Source organism: Sus scrofa, chromosome 2, assembly GCF_054392235.1.
Source record: "Sus scrofa isolate SSC_HxYL_T2T_F1_AM1 chromosome 2, Sscrofa_HxYL_maternal_Yorkshire_Landrace_v2.0, whole genome shotgun sequence".
Lineage (NCBI taxonomy): Eukaryota > Metazoa > Chordata > Mammalia > Artiodactyla > Suidae > Sus > Sus scrofa.
The window spans coordinates 96,198,556-96,215,999 of record NC_139384.1 but is presented as its reverse complement, the minus strand read 5'-3'; the positions used below and the strand labels follow the sequence as shown (position 1 = coordinate 96,215,999).

General features: G+C 44.0%; 1 protein-coding gene across 8 annotated transcripts in view; it reads right to left on the bottom strand.

The window, feature by feature from the left end:
* Nucleotides 1-2,751: 2,751 nt before the first annotated feature.
* F2RL1 (F2R like trypsin receptor 1) overlaps nt 2,752-17,444 on the bottom strand; it is a 73,966-nt gene continuing 59,273 nt past the window's right edge. For all 8 annotated transcript variants that reach the window (XM_085013895.1, XM_085013896.1, XM_085013899.1 and 5 more), the window contains one exon: nt 2,752-5,478. In XM_085013895.1, coding sequence (XP_084870021.1) covers nt 4,367-5,278 — 912 coding nt within the window. In that variant the 5' untranslated portion in view covers nt 5,279-5,478 and the 3' untranslated portion in view covers nt 2,752-4,366. The remainder of the gene's footprint in view (nt 5,479-17,444) is intronic.

The window sequence follows — 17,444 nt, the reverse complement described above, 5'->3', positions numbered from 1 at the left end:
CGTTGAGTCAGTGGAGCAAGTGGAGTGAAACACATTCAAATTTTCAGATTGTTTTAGAAAAAAATCAGACACCAGGAAGACAGGGAACACAGAGCAAAGACACGCTCCTACAAGGCACGTCCACGCTCAGGGTACCTCCTACCTCCTCATGGGCCTGATTCAGGGAGAACAGGGACTTTGTGAAGAATTTGAAAAGCATTGGCTTCAGCAAACACACACTCTTTTGATTCTCTTTGTCAAGTCAGTCTTACTGTAGATTCACAGACTTGGTGAAAATGAACCAAGGAAAATGCTTCTTCAATAAGGTGATTAAATTATGATCATCCATGCATAGAATATTACCTAGGCACTGCAAATAATAAGCAAGGTCCCTATGAATTGATTTAGAAGTTGACATATACACGCACATATATGTATTTATATACACATACATATTTGTTTGTCCTATAAGAGTATAAAGTCCATCTATTTTCTACAAAGTATTGTAAAAATTAGTTCCCTCTGGGAGATAAGAATGGGCGTGGGTAGCACAGAAGTAAATTTTTTATTTAACATATTTTTATTGTTTTTTTTTGTTTGTTTGTTTGTTTTTTGGCTGTGTTCACAGCATGCAGAAATTCCTGGGCCAGCAGACTTCCCTTGTGGCTTACAACCTAACTACATGGTGTTACTTCTACACTGGCTGTGTCTCAACCCCTAGCTCAGGAATGTCCATATGCTGCAGGTGTGGCCACTTGTTAAAAAAAAAAAAAAGTTTCTGGGCCAGGGAGCGAACCTGTGCCACAGTAGTGACAACCACCGGCATGTATTATATGTATCATAAAAATGACTAATAGGAATTCCCGTCGTGGCACAGCAGAAACGATGTTGCTGTGAGCTGTGGTACAGGTTGCAGACTCGGCTTGGATCCCGTGTTGCTGTGGCCATGGCGTAGGCCAGCAGCTGTAGCTCCAATTTAACAACTAGCCTGGGAACCGCCATATGCCCTGGCTGCAGCCCTAAAAGTAAAATAAATTTAAAAAAATGACTAATAAAGCAATGGCAGGACTTCCCTGGTGGCCTAGAGGGTTAAGGATCCATCATCATTGCTGTGGCTCAGGTCACTATTGTGGCCTGGGGAGAATACTTTCCCTGGCCTGGTAACTTTTGCATGTGCAGGCATGGCAAATGAAATGAAATGAAATAGGAATGGCACAAACCAAAGAAAAATTTTTCCACTGCATCAGCCCATATACCACCTGTGGGACCCCCCTGAGCCATTTGTTTCTGCTGCCTTTTATCCCGTGTCCACCATTTTTCACTTTTCTACTTGTAAGATGGGACCAACCCCAGTAAGAAAGCCTGCTAGGATACCGAAAGCAGAGCCAGAAAGAGAGGCAGCGTGTATCTAGCATGAAGTGAAAGACAGCAGATCTGAAGTGAAATCTTGGAGTTCCCGTTGTGCAGCAGAAATGAATCCGACTAGTATCCGTGAGGATGCAGGTTCAACCCCTGGCCTCACTCAGTGAGTTGGGAATCTGGCATTGCCGTGAGCTATGGTGTAGATCACAGCGCAGCTCAGATCCCAAGTTGCTGTGGCTGTGGTGTAGGCCGGCAGCTGTAGCTCCAACTGGACCCCTAGCCTGGGAACTTCCACATGCAGCGGGTGCAGCCTTAAAAAATAAAAAAGAAAGAAATGAAATGAAATCTCATCAGTAGTCACAGACGAACAGTAATAATGCTACATAAAACTTACAAGCACATACATGTGCCAAACATTTAATCCCACTACTACTATAAGGAAGATACTATTATCCTCATTTTACAAATGAGGAGACTGAGGCACAGCAAAGCACCTTCCCTAAGGTAACCGAAACAAAGAAACGATGGAGTCAGAATTCAACTCTGCCCAACAGCTCAGGACCTGTACTCTTAGCCCCTGGGCTGTGCTGTTTCAGTACCAACTAAAACAACCATGAGATTTTTTTCCAATCAAAATGGTAACATTTCAAAAGACTGATGGATGAGCATTTCAGGAAATAGATGCAAACATACTCTTTTTTTTGTTAGAAGAAGGTAATTGGGCGAGTGTTACCAGAATTTAAAATGGACTTTTGACCTGTCCACTCTACTTTCAGGAATGCATCCTTCAGAAATACTCACAAAGATGTCTGCATACAGATGTTCAATGCAGCACGTCTGCACTGATGTGTGTGTGTGTGTGTGTGTGTGTGTGTGTGTGTGTACCGAACTTCCACATGCTGTGGACGTGATATAAATAAATACATACATACACACATACGGGGTTGGGGGGGGCATGTCCACAGCATGTGTAAGTTCCTGGGCCAGAGACTGAACCCATGCCACAGAAGCAACCCAAGCCCCTGTAGTGCCAAAGCTAGATCCTTAACCCACTGAGCCACAGGGAAACTCCAGCACTGTCTTAATAGGGGAACAAAAAAGGAACCATAGAGAGAAACGACTTCAGGAGCCATTGATAGGGAAATGGCTAAATATATCACAATATTTCTGAAATGTTAAAGAGTCTGTAGCTGTTAGAAATGGAAGTCAATCCTTAAATTGAAGTGGAAAGAATTCTAAAATGGGGATCAATGAAAAACAGTGATCCCAGAGCAATGGGTAGAATACAGCCCAATTCATGTAAAAAGTAAGCTGTGAGAATCACTTTCGTTTCTTCTTAAGAGTGATGTATTTGCTTCCCGTCTCTCCCATCCTCCCTCCACAACAAAAACAAAAGCCCAAACCACACAATTTAGAGATGAATTGTAAAAAATAAGTCATGTTATTTACAAATCAGTCATACAATAAAATAATTATTTTAAAGGTCACAAATACAACAACTGTATAAAGTCAGCCTGGCGTCAAGCAGCTCTTGATATACATTACACATCAGGAGTTCCCATTATGGCACAGCGGAAACAATCCGACTAGGAACCATGAGGTTGCCAGTTCAATCCCTGGCCTCACTCAGTGGGTTAAGGAACCGGGGTTGCCATGAACTGCGGTGTGGATCACAGATGCAGCTCGGATCTGGCGTTGCTGTGGCTGTGGTGTAGACCAGCAGCTCCATATGTTGTGGGTGTGGCCCTTAAAAGCCAAAAAGATCAAAAAAAAAAAAAAAAGTTACACTGCACATCACTTCTATTTTAGTGTTCTTTTCCAAACAGATGTTGTTCAAACCCAGTGATGGTTTTAGAATTTTATATTTGATAACAGGTCAAAAAAAGTGACCATAAATACCCCAATAACAATTTTTTTTAAATATTAAGTGGTAAGTGCTAGTCTTAGCTGTGAAACAGTCTATTGCTCAGACAACCTGAAATTTCACTGAAGTCAGTAAAAATTACACAAAATTTATTTTTCCACATTTAAAATCCTCACTATATTTTCCATGAAGTGACCATGATACATACAAAAACTCAAAGGATTAATGAAGAAATAACCGAAAGTCCTAATAAGACAACAGATTTCATTATTAGCTGATCATGAACGAGACACAAAGCATACCACTTGCTTCTCTTTTCAAAAATTACTATGGCCTCTTGCCAAGTGGAAACAGTACCCGGACCAGTGGTTCCCAAACTTTGCTGTGCATGAGGCGTGTTAAAATGTAGGTTCCCGGTCCATGTCCCCAGACTCTGAGCTCTGATTCCTGCGTCTGATGAATCTGCATTTTTGTTTCTTTTTCGGCCATGCCAGAGGCATGTGGAAGTTCCCGGGCCAGAATCCAAGCTACAGCTGCAACCTGCACCATAGTTGTGGCAGTGCTGGATCCTTAACCCACTGCGCCCCAGCAGGAATTCCTGAATCTGCATTTTTCAACAAGATCCACAATGATTCTGAGGAGATGGTACAAGAACCGCATTGACCATTCAAACTCTAATGTCCAGTACTGACTTGCTGCCATTGCTTGCAAACCTGATTCTGGGCGGCTTCCTCACTTTTGAGTTTTCTCATCTGTAAAGCCAATCCACTTGGACCCATCATCTCTGATCATCCTTACTTCCTAATGTGGCTCTGACTGACCCCAGATATAAGAGAAATGTAGTTTCAGCAAAGAACTTAGTCTTCACGCCAAGGCTAGTTTTTGCAAATCATTGGGGTTCTACCTTCTCTCCACCATCTAAAAATTCCATCAGTCCCATTTCTGGGAGCACCTGAGTAGAGGAATTCTGAAACTGACATCTACGTTAATTTGGGGGACTTTCCTCATGCAAACAGGGACACTTCCAGCAAGCCTAAGAGATGCTGCATATACACAGTAGGGGGTGAGACCGCTTGGTTAGGAAAACAACAGAAACATCCCCATAACGTTAAACAGGCTCCAAATCCTCGTGCATAACCTCCATCGGAAGAGCTGGAAAACTCAATAGGAAGTTTTAACGCTGGTTGAACTTGAAGAGTAAGAGCTGGATTTCCTCGAGAATTTAGTTGATGAGAGGGATACCTGCATCTGCTTCACAGTCCGGACACTCCGACAAAGAAGAGCGTTCTTTGCATGATCCCTGAAGTCTTTTGAAATGAAGTAATAGACAAAGGGGTCAATGCAGCTGTTGAGGGTGGAGAGGCAGAGGGCGACAATGTACAAGGCATAGACGTGGCTCTGGCCCCAGGTTTTAATCAGGAAGTAATGCACCACGAGCAGCAGGTTGCTAGGCGTGAAGCAGATCAGGTACATGGCCAGGACGGTGATGATGAGCTTAATGGCTCGCTGCCTCTTCTTTCCTGAGTTTTCGTCCATGGCAGAAGACCGCAGCGTCCTGATCATCAGCACGTAGGCAGCGGCCGTGAGGAAGGCGGGGAACAGGAAGACTCCGATGGCCAGAGAGAGGAAATAATTGAACATGTCCCCTACCAACACCTCCTCGGGCAAGACGTCATGACAGGTTGTGATGTGAAGGGCTGGGATGTAGAGAGTCTGCTTCACGACATACAGGGGGATGGTCACCAGCAGAATCAGCAGCCATATTCCCAGGGAGACGCCGATGGCAACGTTTGCCTTCTTCCTGGGGTGCACCATGGGATTCACAATGACCCAGTACCTCTGAACGCTGAGGCAGGTCATGAAGAGGATGGAGCAGTACATGTTGCCGTAGAAAAAGCCAATGAGCACCTTGCAAAGAGATTCCCCGTAAACCCAGTTGTTGCCATGTATGTGATAGGCGATCTTCAAAGGGAACCAGATAACAGAGAGGAGGTCCGCCAAGGCCAGATTGGCCATGTAAATCACAGCGGGATGCTTCTTCTTCGTTCGGAAAAGAAAGACCCACAGGGCCATGCCATTGCTTGGCAAACCAACCACAAACACGATCGTGTAGACAACCGGAAGAAAGACAGTAGTCAATTTCCCAGTGAGGACAGAAGCAGAAAATTCATCCACGGAAAAGCCTGGTTCCACGGTTGCTCCTTTCCCAGTGATAGGGGGTGTGTTATCAGCCTTACCAATGAGGCTTCTTCCTTTGGAGGGTCTGCTGGTTCCTGCACAAGAAAGGCAAGACGGACAAGGGTCATTGCAGACATCAATGTTGCCGCAGTAATGCTGGTTTGTTCAAACACACGCACTTTAGATAAAGACAGCAGAGTTGGAGCGAAGGTCACGAAAAAGATGGTGCCACATGCCAATGTTTCATAAAGACTCGAGGAGAAGAGCAAAGGAGACAGCGGCAGAGGAGGAAAAGAAGCAGGATGGACTAAAATGGACTGAGAGTGCACTGGGAGAAGCAGGAGGGGCCAGCATGTTAGCGGGCCTGCCTTTCTCTGGGGCAATGCTGACAAATAAAGCTTTCTGTGTTGTGTGAATGAAGAAAAATAGAAAAGACAGATGGGAGTTCCTGTCATGGCTCAGCAGTTAACAAACCCAACTAGCATCCATGAGGACACAGGTTTGATCCCTGGCCTCGCTCAGTGGGTTAAGGATCCGACGTTGCCGTGAGCTGTGGTGTAGGTCAAAGATGTGGCTTGGATCCCGCGTTGCTGTGGCTCTGGCATAGGCCGGCAGCTACAGCGCCGCCGATTCGACCCCTAGCCATATGGGAATTTCCTTATGCCGCAGGTGCAGCCCTAAAAAGCCAAAAAAAAAAAGACAGAATGAAGAGGACACAAATGCTTACAGGGGCTTTCTCTGAGTGATAGGATTACTGGGATTTCTCTTGTCTTGATTGTTTGCTGCTTTTTTCTTTTTTCTCTTTCTTTCTTTCTTCTTCTTCTTCTTTTTTTTTTTTTTTTTTTTTTTTTCAAATCTTTTCAGGGCCGCTCCCATGGCATATGGAGGTTCCCAGACTAGGGGTCGAATCAGACCTGTAGCCACCAGCCTACGCCAGAGCCACAGCAACAGCAGATCCAAGCTGTGACTGCAACCTACACCACAGCTCATGGCAATGCTGGATCTTTACCCCACCGAGCAAGGCCAGGGATCGAACCCGCAACCTCATGGTTCCTAGTCAAATTTGTTTCCGCTGCACCATGATGGGAACTCCCTTTTTTATTTCTTTCTTTCTTTTCTTTTTTTTAACAACGGTTATTTATTTATTTTTGCGGGGGACAGTTGTGAAGTATGCGTGAAACATAACATTGGTTTCTATGAATCTCAAAAAAACTGACAGTATTTCAATTTATTTTTACAAACTGTTTATACTCATTTGTTCCTAACTGTTCTTATCCATCTCACTCTGGCCTCAAGATAGGAGCCAGCCTGGCCTGTCACTTTCTTGCTCAAAGTCTGACACGGCAGGATTCCTAAGAACACAAGACCTAGTTCCTCTCCAGCCACAAGGACAGCCTCCGCTGTGGGCTGGGGACCCCTGCTTCTGTGTGAGCTTCCTGGAGGTCTTCCCATGGAGGCCAGCAAGCCAGCAAGCCTTCCAGCCTCCAGGTCATTGGGCGGGTGGGTGCATGATTTGTGTTCAGACGAATTTGTATTCTGACTTTTAGGCAGGTAACGCGGCAGGCTCTAACAACTTCTGCTCTAATCCCAATGCTAGGAACTCAACTTTAGAAACCTCAAACGAATGGCACAGCCAGCCGACCTTCTGCTCCAACCAAGGGTTCACGGACCCACAGAAGAGAGTGAGGGACATCAAAGGATCTTACTTTAACTTTGGGGAACAGAATGCCCTTCACCCTGGCACCATATTATGCCAAGGAAGATGTTACGCCTACTCATAAGTTCATCTGCTAACTTGTATGTTTAGGCATCATTTTTTCCTCTTCTACCTTTGCACCCGCGTTCAGCAAGATTATCCACTTCTCTTAAGGTTTTTCTACAAAGAATTAACAGGGGTTAGCATGGGTGGAGGATGAGAGAGTGTAGGGACCAATACTTCACTTTTCATTTAGTGGAGTGGCTAGCCCCCCTCCAAAACAGCATCCCAGTCCTAATGTCTAGAATCTCTAATCATGTACCTTATCTAGGAAAAAAAAAAAAAAAGGTATTTATATATGTAATTAGGACCTTCAGATGAGATCACCCCAGATTATCCAAGAGGCCGCAAATCCAACGATGACAAGTGAATGGCGGAGGGACACCTGAGAGAGAAGGAAGACAGAAAAGGGACAGCAATGCGAAAGTGGAGGCAGAGACTGGAGCATGGCCAAGGAACAAGTCGAGGAATGCCAAGAGCCTCCAGAAACTGGAGAAGGCAGGTTTCAGGTTCTCGCCTAGAGCCATCAGAGGTGCCCACATCTTGACTTCTGACCTCTGACCTCTAGGACTGAGAGAGGATAAATTCCTGCTGTTTGGAGACAACAGCTTGTGGTCATTTGTTATGGCAGCTGCAGAAATTCAGGGCACTTAGGACAGACTAGGTCCATCCCTTGTTCCAATTTATTTTATAATTTTTTTAAAAGCATCAATTCTTTTAAAATTAAAAAATAAAATAACATTCCTACATAGTACAGTATTCTTCAAAACTTGACCATAATCTAAAATAAGACATATATTCTAGGTAGTAACCCAGTTCCAATATACACATACCTATAACGGAATATGTTTCACAAAATGATAATTACCCTTATCACAAAGGGTACACTCTAATACCTCCTGTCGCATTCTATTCTTTGTCTTTTGCCATTTCTTGGGCTGCTGCTGCAGCATCTGGAGATTCCCAGGCTAGGGGTCCAATCGGAGCTGTAGCCGCCAGTCTATGCCAGAGCCACAGCAACACAGGATCCGAGCCACGTCTGCGACCTACACCACAGCTCACGGCAACACGGGATCCTTAACCCCCTGAGCAGGGCCAGGGATCGAACCCGCAACCTCATGGTTCCTAGTCGGATTCGTTAACCACTGAGCCACGGCGGGAACTCCCTATTCTATTCTTATAGAAAGCCAGTCACCACCTGCTACACCGACTTATATGTTTTTCCAAACCAGTTAGCTGAGTAACCCATTGTGAATAGCTCAAAAGAACTATAACATACTTATAGACAGGTAACATTAGTGGAACTCGCCCTGAGAGCCAAAATGGGGAGGTCCCTGTATGACATTATAGGTTTCTTGAGTTCCAGGGTTGTCACAATTCCTTTAGATTCCCCAACTGTCCCTGGCAAAGACAGCCCGGGCCTGGTGCTCAACACACCTGGGACGGCTGGAGCAGCCCAGCTGGCCACACTGACAAAGTAAACAAGGAAGAATCAAGAGGCCCAGCACTCCTTAGAGCTCAAAACATCCTGCCCCAGTTAGTGCCCAGACCACACGCACACACCAGCAGCACATTGGGGGATGACAACCCTAAATAAAACTCCGTTCATACCAACAAGCACTATCGCTTAGTAAGGGCTCATATTGTGTGTCCAGCACTGCATCCAACACTTCACATGTATTCACTCACTCACTCCACTTGCACAGCAACCTTATGAGTAGGTACTAGGATTAGAGCTTCATTTTCTAGATGCATAAATTGGAGGACCAAAAAAAAAAAAAAAATTTGAGTGCATTTCCCAAGGTTGCCCATTTGTTAGGTAGGAGAGCCAGGATTCAATGCCAGGAGGACCATTTCTAGAATCCCTGGTTCTAACTCCTGTCCCATGTGTGCTTCTGAGGCCCTGACCTGAGATTACACGCTGAAGTCCATGGAGATCCACCTAACCTGTGCGGATTCCACACATCTGTTCTCAAACAGAAAATTTTGTTTATTATTATTTTTTAATTTATTTATTTTGTCTTTTTGCCTTTTCTAGGGCCACTCCCGAGGCACACGGAGGTTCCCAGGCTAGGGGTCGAATCGGAGCCGTAGCCACTGGCCTACACCAGAGCCACAGCAACAAGGGGTCCAAGCCATGTCTGCGACCTACACCACAGCTTACGGCAACGCCAGATCCTTAACCCACTGAGCAAGGCCAGGGATCGAACCTGCAACCTCATGGTTCCTAGTCGGATTTGTTAACCACTACGCCATGATGGGAACTCCTCAAACAGAAAATTTTAAATGTAAAATGTTACCATTTGAAACTCCCTCTTTGCATTAATCCGTGCTCCAGTGATTTAATATTTGTATTAATATTAACAGTGTCTGGAGACCTTTCAGAGGTGTAAGAGAATCCTATAAATTCTCCATTGGTCTGAAAAGTATTCGCCAGCTCTCCAAAGAAACAGGAGTGGCAGGGATGGTGGCTGGACTGCAGACCCATGTTCTGAGGACTCGTCCATTCAAAGAGCTGGGACAGAAGTTCCCGCTGTGGCACAGGGGGTTAAGAATCCAACTGCAGTGGTTTGGGTCGCTGCAGAGGCGTTGGTTCAATTCTTGGCCCAGGAAAGCAGATGAAAGGATCCAGTGTTGCCACAGCTGTGGCATAGGTTGGATTCAATCCCTGGGCCATGAACATCCATGTGCTACAGATGTAGCCATAAAAATTAAAAAAGAAAAAAAAAAAGAGAGAGAGCTAGGACATATATCCCAGAGCCACCAAGATTTTCCTATTTATTTATTTATTTTGGGTCTATTTTTAGGGCCACACCCTTGGCATATGGAGGTTCCCAGGCTAGGGTCAAATCGGAGCTGTAGCCACCAGTCTACACCACAGCCATGGCAATGCAGGATATGAGCTGCATCTGTGAACTACACCACAACTCCTGGCAGCGCCAGATCCTTAACCCACTGAGCAAGGCCAGGGATCCAACCCCCGTCCTCATGGATGCTAGTCGGGGGGTTGTTAACCACTGAGGCATGACAGGAATGCCAAGGTTTTCTAATTACCACAAAGAAAACGCCATCGTTTCCCTCAGTACCAAAATAAACAAACAAAAAGCTTACATAATTTGCTCTACAAAAGGGAAGAAAATCTAAGTGTCGGATGTCCATAGCGATTCACATCACAGAATGACCAGACCTTATTTGCCTCCTAAGGAAAAAACCATCCGTGAAGTAACCTTGCGATAAATAAACCAACCAAACCAAATCTGAACAACAACTGGATCCAACAGCCCAAGGAATAGAAATAAAGGTGAAAATAGGACATGTCAAATAACACAAGAATGTAATCAGCAAAAACCAGACTGTGGAAGCTGCTGCAGTAAAAGGATAGTCTTCAAAAAATACAAGGCAAATGATAAAATAAGAAAGAGATGCAGAGGTAGCACTGCTGGACTCAGATTAGAAAATTTAAAGATGACATCAATCTTATGTAATGTGTAGACCCTATCTGGATCCTGACTGAAACCATTAAAGTAGTATTTATGATATTTCTGAGACAATTAAAAATGTGAACACTGGGAGTTCCCTCCAAGACTCAGTGGTTCACGAACCCGACTAGGAGCCATGAGGATGCGGGTTTGATCCCTGGCCTCGCTCAGTGGGTTAAGGATCTGGTGTTTCTGTGAGCTATGGTGTAGGTTGCAGATGCGGCTCAGATCTGGCATTGCTGTGGCTGTGGTATAGGCCGGCAGCTGTAGCTCTGATTTGACCCCTAGCCTGGGAACCTCCATATGCCGCAAGTGCAGCCCTAAAAAGAAAAAAGAAATTTGAACACTGAATAATGGCTATAGTACAGAATTTTTGTCACTGGGTATTACATGGTTATGCTTGAAAAAGAAATTCTCACCTTTTATGAATACATACTGATATATATATATATATATATATATATATATATATATATATATTAATGATTTTTATTTTTTCCATCATAGCTGGTTTACAGTGTTTGGTCAATTTACTAATGCACAGCAAGGTGACCCAGTCACACTTACATATATGCATTCTTTTTCTCACATTATCATGCTCCATCAAAAGTGACTAAATATAGTTCCCAGTGCTATACAGCAGGAATTCATTGCTGATCCATTCCAAAGGCAATCGTTTGCATCTATTAAATCCAAATTCCCAGTCCATCCCACTCCCTCCCCCCATACTGATATATTTTAAGATGAAGTTATATCTGGATTGATTTCAAAATAACACAAGGATTGGAACCCTCCAACACTGCTGGTAGGAATGTGAAGTGATGCAGTCACTGTGGAAAATAATCTGGCAGTTCTTCAAATGGCTCATCAACTTTAGAGTTGCCACCCGACTGGCAATTCTTATTCCTAAGGAAATACTCAGGACAAATGAAAACACATGTCTATACAAAAACTTGTATAGGAATGTTCTAACAGCATTATTCATAAGAGCCCCAAAGAAGAAATTACCAGCTGCTGAACGAGTAAACAAAATGTGGTCCATGCATACAATGGAACATTATTTTGCAATAAAAGGAAATGAAGTAGAAACATGCTACAACAGAGATGAACCTTGAAAAGATTACGCTTTTGAAAGAAGCCAGTCACAAAGGAACATGTACTGTACGATTCCATTTATAATAAATGTCCTGAATAGGCAAATCCATGGACAAAAAGTAATTACCAGTTGCCAGGAGCTGGGGAATGGGGCAACTAGGAGGTGACAGCTAAAGGGTGGGGTAGGTGGGGTGCCCTCCTGGGGTAATAAAAATATTCTAAAATTGATTGGGGTGATGGATAGACAACTCTGAATATTTTTTAAATTATTGAATTGTAGACTTTAAGTAGGTGAATTGCATGGTATGCAAATTATATCTTAATAAAGCTGTTAAAGAATAACATAGGAAGGGCAAGAAACAGGCTAGGGCATAATTATTAAAGCTGAGTGAGGGTACTTGGGAATTCACCATAATATTCTACCTTCAAAGGTCTAAAGTTTGCCATAAGCACAAATACATACCAGGTCAGGAAGGTCCATGTAAAGTGAGGTCAAAATCTGTTTTAAATAATAACACTAGGAGTTACCTTTGGCAGAGCGGGTTCAAGATCTGATGCTGGAGTTCCCGTCGTGGCGCAGTGGTTAATGAATCCGACTAGGAACCATGAGGTTGCGGGTTCGGTCCCTGGCCTTGCTCAGTGGGTTAACGATCCGGCGTTGCCGTGAGCTGTGGTGTAGGTTGCAGACGAGGCTCGGATCCTGCGTTGCTGTGCCTCTGGCGTAGGCCGGTGGCTACAGCTCCGATTCAACCCCTAGCCTGGGAACCTCCATATGCCGCGGGAGCGGCCCAAGAAATAGCAACAACAACAACAAAAGACAAAAAGACAAAAAAAAAAAAAAAAGATCTGATGCTGTTGCTGATGTGGTGTGGTGGGTTCGAACCCTGGCCCAGGAACTTCCTCATGCCACGGGAATGGAAAAAAAAAAAAAAAAACCTAAAATAAAAGATGGGGGGGAGAGCAAGAAACACTAAAAAAAAAAAAAAATAAAGGTAGGGAAGGATTCAAAGAGAAAGAAAAAGTCCTTGAAAATATTCCAATATACAACCTTGAATAGTCTCAATCTAGAACACCATTCATATTAGCCAGGTGCATTGTACCAGTCACAGAGCACCCAAGCAGCATGCTGCTTAGCATAACACGGCCAAGTTATAACACTGGCAAATGTCGAGATGCTGTTCAAAGGGGTCTGAAGCCCTTTCAGCACACTGCATGGACTTTCACCTCAGTGTCCTATCCGGGTCACCAAAACCTCAAAGAACTTGTCTAGAAGTGATCTATCCCAGCTCCCAACTCTATAAACCAGATAAAATCATTTCTGTTTTACAGGGTGAAGACGAAATAAACATACATATGAAATTTAAACACATATCAAGAATCTGGCTGCAAAAGCATCCCCATTTGGGGGCCCTAATCAATACTTGCTCCAGTATACAATACACACCCATGGAGGCTCAAGGCAGCCTCTCGCACCCCAATTACAAACACATCAGAAATAAGCAATGTTCATCAGCCCCCAATTCTAACTTATCATATTCTTAGCACAGTCCCCAGCATTTAGTAGGCAGAGGTCCTATAGGAGTTCTCGCTGTGACGCAATGGGATCCTCAGCATCTCTGTGACACTGGGATGCAGGTTTGATCCCCAGCTCAGCTCAGGGCGTTGAGGATATCACAACTGTACCTGGGATCTGGTCCCTGGCCTGGGAGCTCCATGTGCCACAGGGCAGCCAAAGAAGAAGAAAAAAAAAAGGTAGACACTACACTTCCCACTTTCAAAAGTAAATATTGAAATGTAAAGATAGCCACAATATACTGTCAGTTGAAAAAAGCAACTGGTGGAATAATATGCTTCCATCTATAGAACACAATTATAATTAGTTTACAAATCTGAAGTCTAGAAAAATACCCGCTAAACTATAAGCAACGGCCTGTGGAGTGAATCAGGCCGCGGTTGGGAGGAGAACTTACTTCCTGGGTTGCTTTTTCTCTATATTGTTTGAATTGCTTTCCCAAAGGAGTGTAAATTGGTACAATCTATTTGGAGGGCTATTTGGCAAAAATATATCAAAATTTTAAGAGTGCTTGCCCTATGACCTATACATTTATGGCTAGAAATTTGTCCTGCATGTATACTAGCTAAAAGTCATGAAAATATTGTGTGTCTAAAGATATTCACTAGAATACTGTTTATTGTGCTACAACAAAAGTATCAGTCTAAATGCTCATCAAAAAAAAAACAAAAAATATAAATTCAACAAATTAAGGCATTCATACAATGGATAACATTTCCCCATAAAAGTATGGACAGATATATATATATATATATATATATATATATATATATATATACACTGACCATGAATAGATCTACTAAATTTAAAAAAATTAATTGTAGGACAAAATACATAGTATGGTCCTGCTTTTTTTTTTTTTTTTTTTTTGCTTTGTAGGGCCACTCCTGGGCATATGGAGGTTCCCAGGCTAGAGGTCTAATCAGAGCTTCAGCTGTTGGCCTACACCAGAGCCACAGCAACACAGGATCCGAGCCACATTGGTAACCTACACCACAGCTCACAGCAACATCGGATTCTTAACCCACTGAGCGAGGCCAGGGATCGAACCTACAACCTCATGGTTCCTAGTCAGATTCGTTAACCACTGTACCAGGATGGGAACTCCAGGTCCTGCTATTTTTATATGTAAAACATACATATATTTGTGCATAGAGAAGTCTGTTGAGATTGGAGAGGGGAGAGAACAGGTGATTTTTCACTTTTTTTAACCATTCCCATGTGTACAGTTTGGGAGGAAAATGCATGTAAAACTTTAAAAACACTTTCTGTTCTTTGTTCTATTACACATCCTCCCAAGGCTCATCCTCTCTATCAAAGCAAGTACAGAGCAGCTATTTTGTGTTAACTCTCCTTTTGTGTTCCTTCTCCTATTACCCCCTCACCCCAAATCTTCTTTTGCTCCTGACCTTGGACAGCACGAATCAAAACATAAAAAGCTTTAATTACCAGGTACCCCTCCCTAGGCACCCTTTGGTTAATTTTCATGTGTTCTTTCAGGATGAACTCAACATTGCCCAGCTATTATAACCATAAGAAAGTCAAACACGGATGTCACTAAAACATCAGCCATCAAGGTTAATTAGTAACAACAAGGTCAGCAAGGGGACCAAACACAAACTTAAAGTCCTATCTTCATATTCATTATAGGGTTATCTCTTATTACGAAACACTAGGAGTTCCCCGGTGGCTCAGAGGGTTAAGTATCTGACGGTTGTGACTGCGGTAGCATGGATTCCACCCCTGGCCTGGGAATTTTCATATGCTAAGGGTGCAGCCAAAAATAAAAATTAAAAAAAATTAAAAATAAAAAAGCAAAACACAGGATCTATCCGCATGTGTCTATCAACAGAGGACCAACCGATCAAAAATTATGATACATCCTCCGGTAACATTGTAGAGTCATTAAAAATGTTTTATATTTACTGACACGACGTGATGTTTCTATAAACACATACTTGTACAGAAAGATTTTCCATATTTGCGAATACACACTTTATACATGGATGTATAAAGTATGGGAAAGGTTATAAACCCCAATGTTAGCAGTGGCTACTTTGAGTACTGAGGGTGACTTAATTACCTCCTCCCCTTTTTTGCTCATTTTTTTCCCCCTAGAGTAATCACATATGACTTAAACAATTAAAAACCAATTACAAAGAGAACACAAGTTTCAGTCTCCAAACGAAAAATGGAATATTACAACTGTCTTCTCAGGTTTGTGACACAATGGGAAGAAGTAAGTGCCTGAAAGAAGCTGTCGGAAGAGGCTGAATTGCTATCAACTGCCCTCTGGTCACTCGGGGCAAGTCCCATCACTTCATTCTGCATTCCCTATTTACTGAGGTTCTTTAGGGAATGAAACAGTGCTAGACAGTGACGATGGAGGTGCCACTAGGGATCCCTGGCCTCCTGGGGCATGTGATGCCATGGGGAGACAGATTAAAGATATTTACAAGAAAATAACTACCAATTACCGTGGTGATGGAAGAGAAAGCAGGGACCTGATAGACAGATTTCCTTGCCCGCCCTCCCATTCGCTGGCTCCCCCCATCTGTAAAATGAGAAGGTTGTACTGTTCACGGAGCTCCATTCCATGATGCAGTCTTTTTTTTTTTTTTTTGTCCTTTCTAGGGCCGCTCCTGCAGCATATGGAGGTTCCCAGGCTAGGGGTCTAATGTGAACTGTAGCTGCCGGCCTACGCCAGAGCCACAGCAACGCAGGATCCGAGCCATGTCTGCAACCTACACCACAGCTCACGGCAACGCCGGATCGTTAACCCACTGAGCAAGGCCAGGGACCGAACCCGCAACCACATGGTTCCCAGTCGGATTTGTTAACCACTGAGCCACGACAGGAACTCCCACGAGGCAGTCTTTTGCAGCAAGACATTTAGGGAGAAAAATCAAGCCTAGTATGTGTCCTGAGGGGCAGGTATGAAGGGTCAAACCAAAGGGGGTGAGCCAAAAAAAAGGCGGGTGCTGAGGAGCTGAGGGTCAGTCGTAGAAACACTGGTGATGCCCTATTTCTTAATCAAAGTCAATTTAGTTTCAAGGTGGGAAGAAAGTGTCATCTACAGGTCTCACTCGTACTTAACTGACCCTTTAGGCAAGTCACCCTGCCATGAAGTAAAAGCATGCATAGGGGAAGGGGAAAAAAACAAAGTGCAATATTAATTAGTTCTGGTTAACAAGTAACTTGATTTTGTTGTCGTTGTTGTTAAATCAAGTCTACCTTATACTCCAGGAATCCCCCCGGCCCCAGCTCACTCTGTAAAGGAGAACAATCCAAACACTCAAGCTTCCTATAGAAACCGGCTAAATCATTAAAGAGAGGAATCACCAAGATTGACATATTATTTCTTTAAATGATTGTACATATGAAGCTTTGCTCCCGGATTTAAGTTTATAACTTTAAAAGACAATGGTAAGTGGAGACGCTGTTCACAGTTTCAATACTTCCTGGAAAGAAATACATGTCTTTATTCTGATGCAGACAAAATGTCTACCTATGGTGCAGTTTTCACGTTGCCACCTTCACGCCCTCTCCCGAAACTCCAAACGGAAAGGAATCACATTCCAATCTAATTCCTAAATTCGCCGGGGTTTGCTCTTTTACAGTGTCTTAAAGAACGGGACAAATGTGCGAAACTGCCTTTTATAACAGGTTTGCGAATTTCGTAGGGCAATTAAAGCTTCCCTTTTAAGGCTACCCGGGCGGCCCGAAACAGTGGGGTGTCCGTTAGCATCTCAATAGTGTGACACCAGGCCAAACAGCGCCCACCACGCCCTCAGAAGCCTGCTCGGCCGAGGAGATCCCACCCCCAGCTGGACAAGTTCCAGCACAGCCGGGGCAGCACTCCGGTGGAACCGGGCTGCAGCGCAGTTGGCTCCCAAGCTGTTCCGTTCCCGGAGTGGGAAGCCCCGGGCCTACAGACCTGAGGGGCAGCCAGTGTGGCACCAAAGGGCCGGGAAACTCGGGGCCGGAAGGCCACTGGGTCGAAAATAAGGCAGGATCCAAGAAGTTCCATTCGTTAATCCTCCCAATTGGCTGAAAACTCGGGGTGAGCGCTCGTCACCCCAAGATACCAGCAAGGTTCGGCCCTGACGTCCATACCCTGGGCATCCACCTTGCCCAAGGAGCTGCGGGCCACGGGTG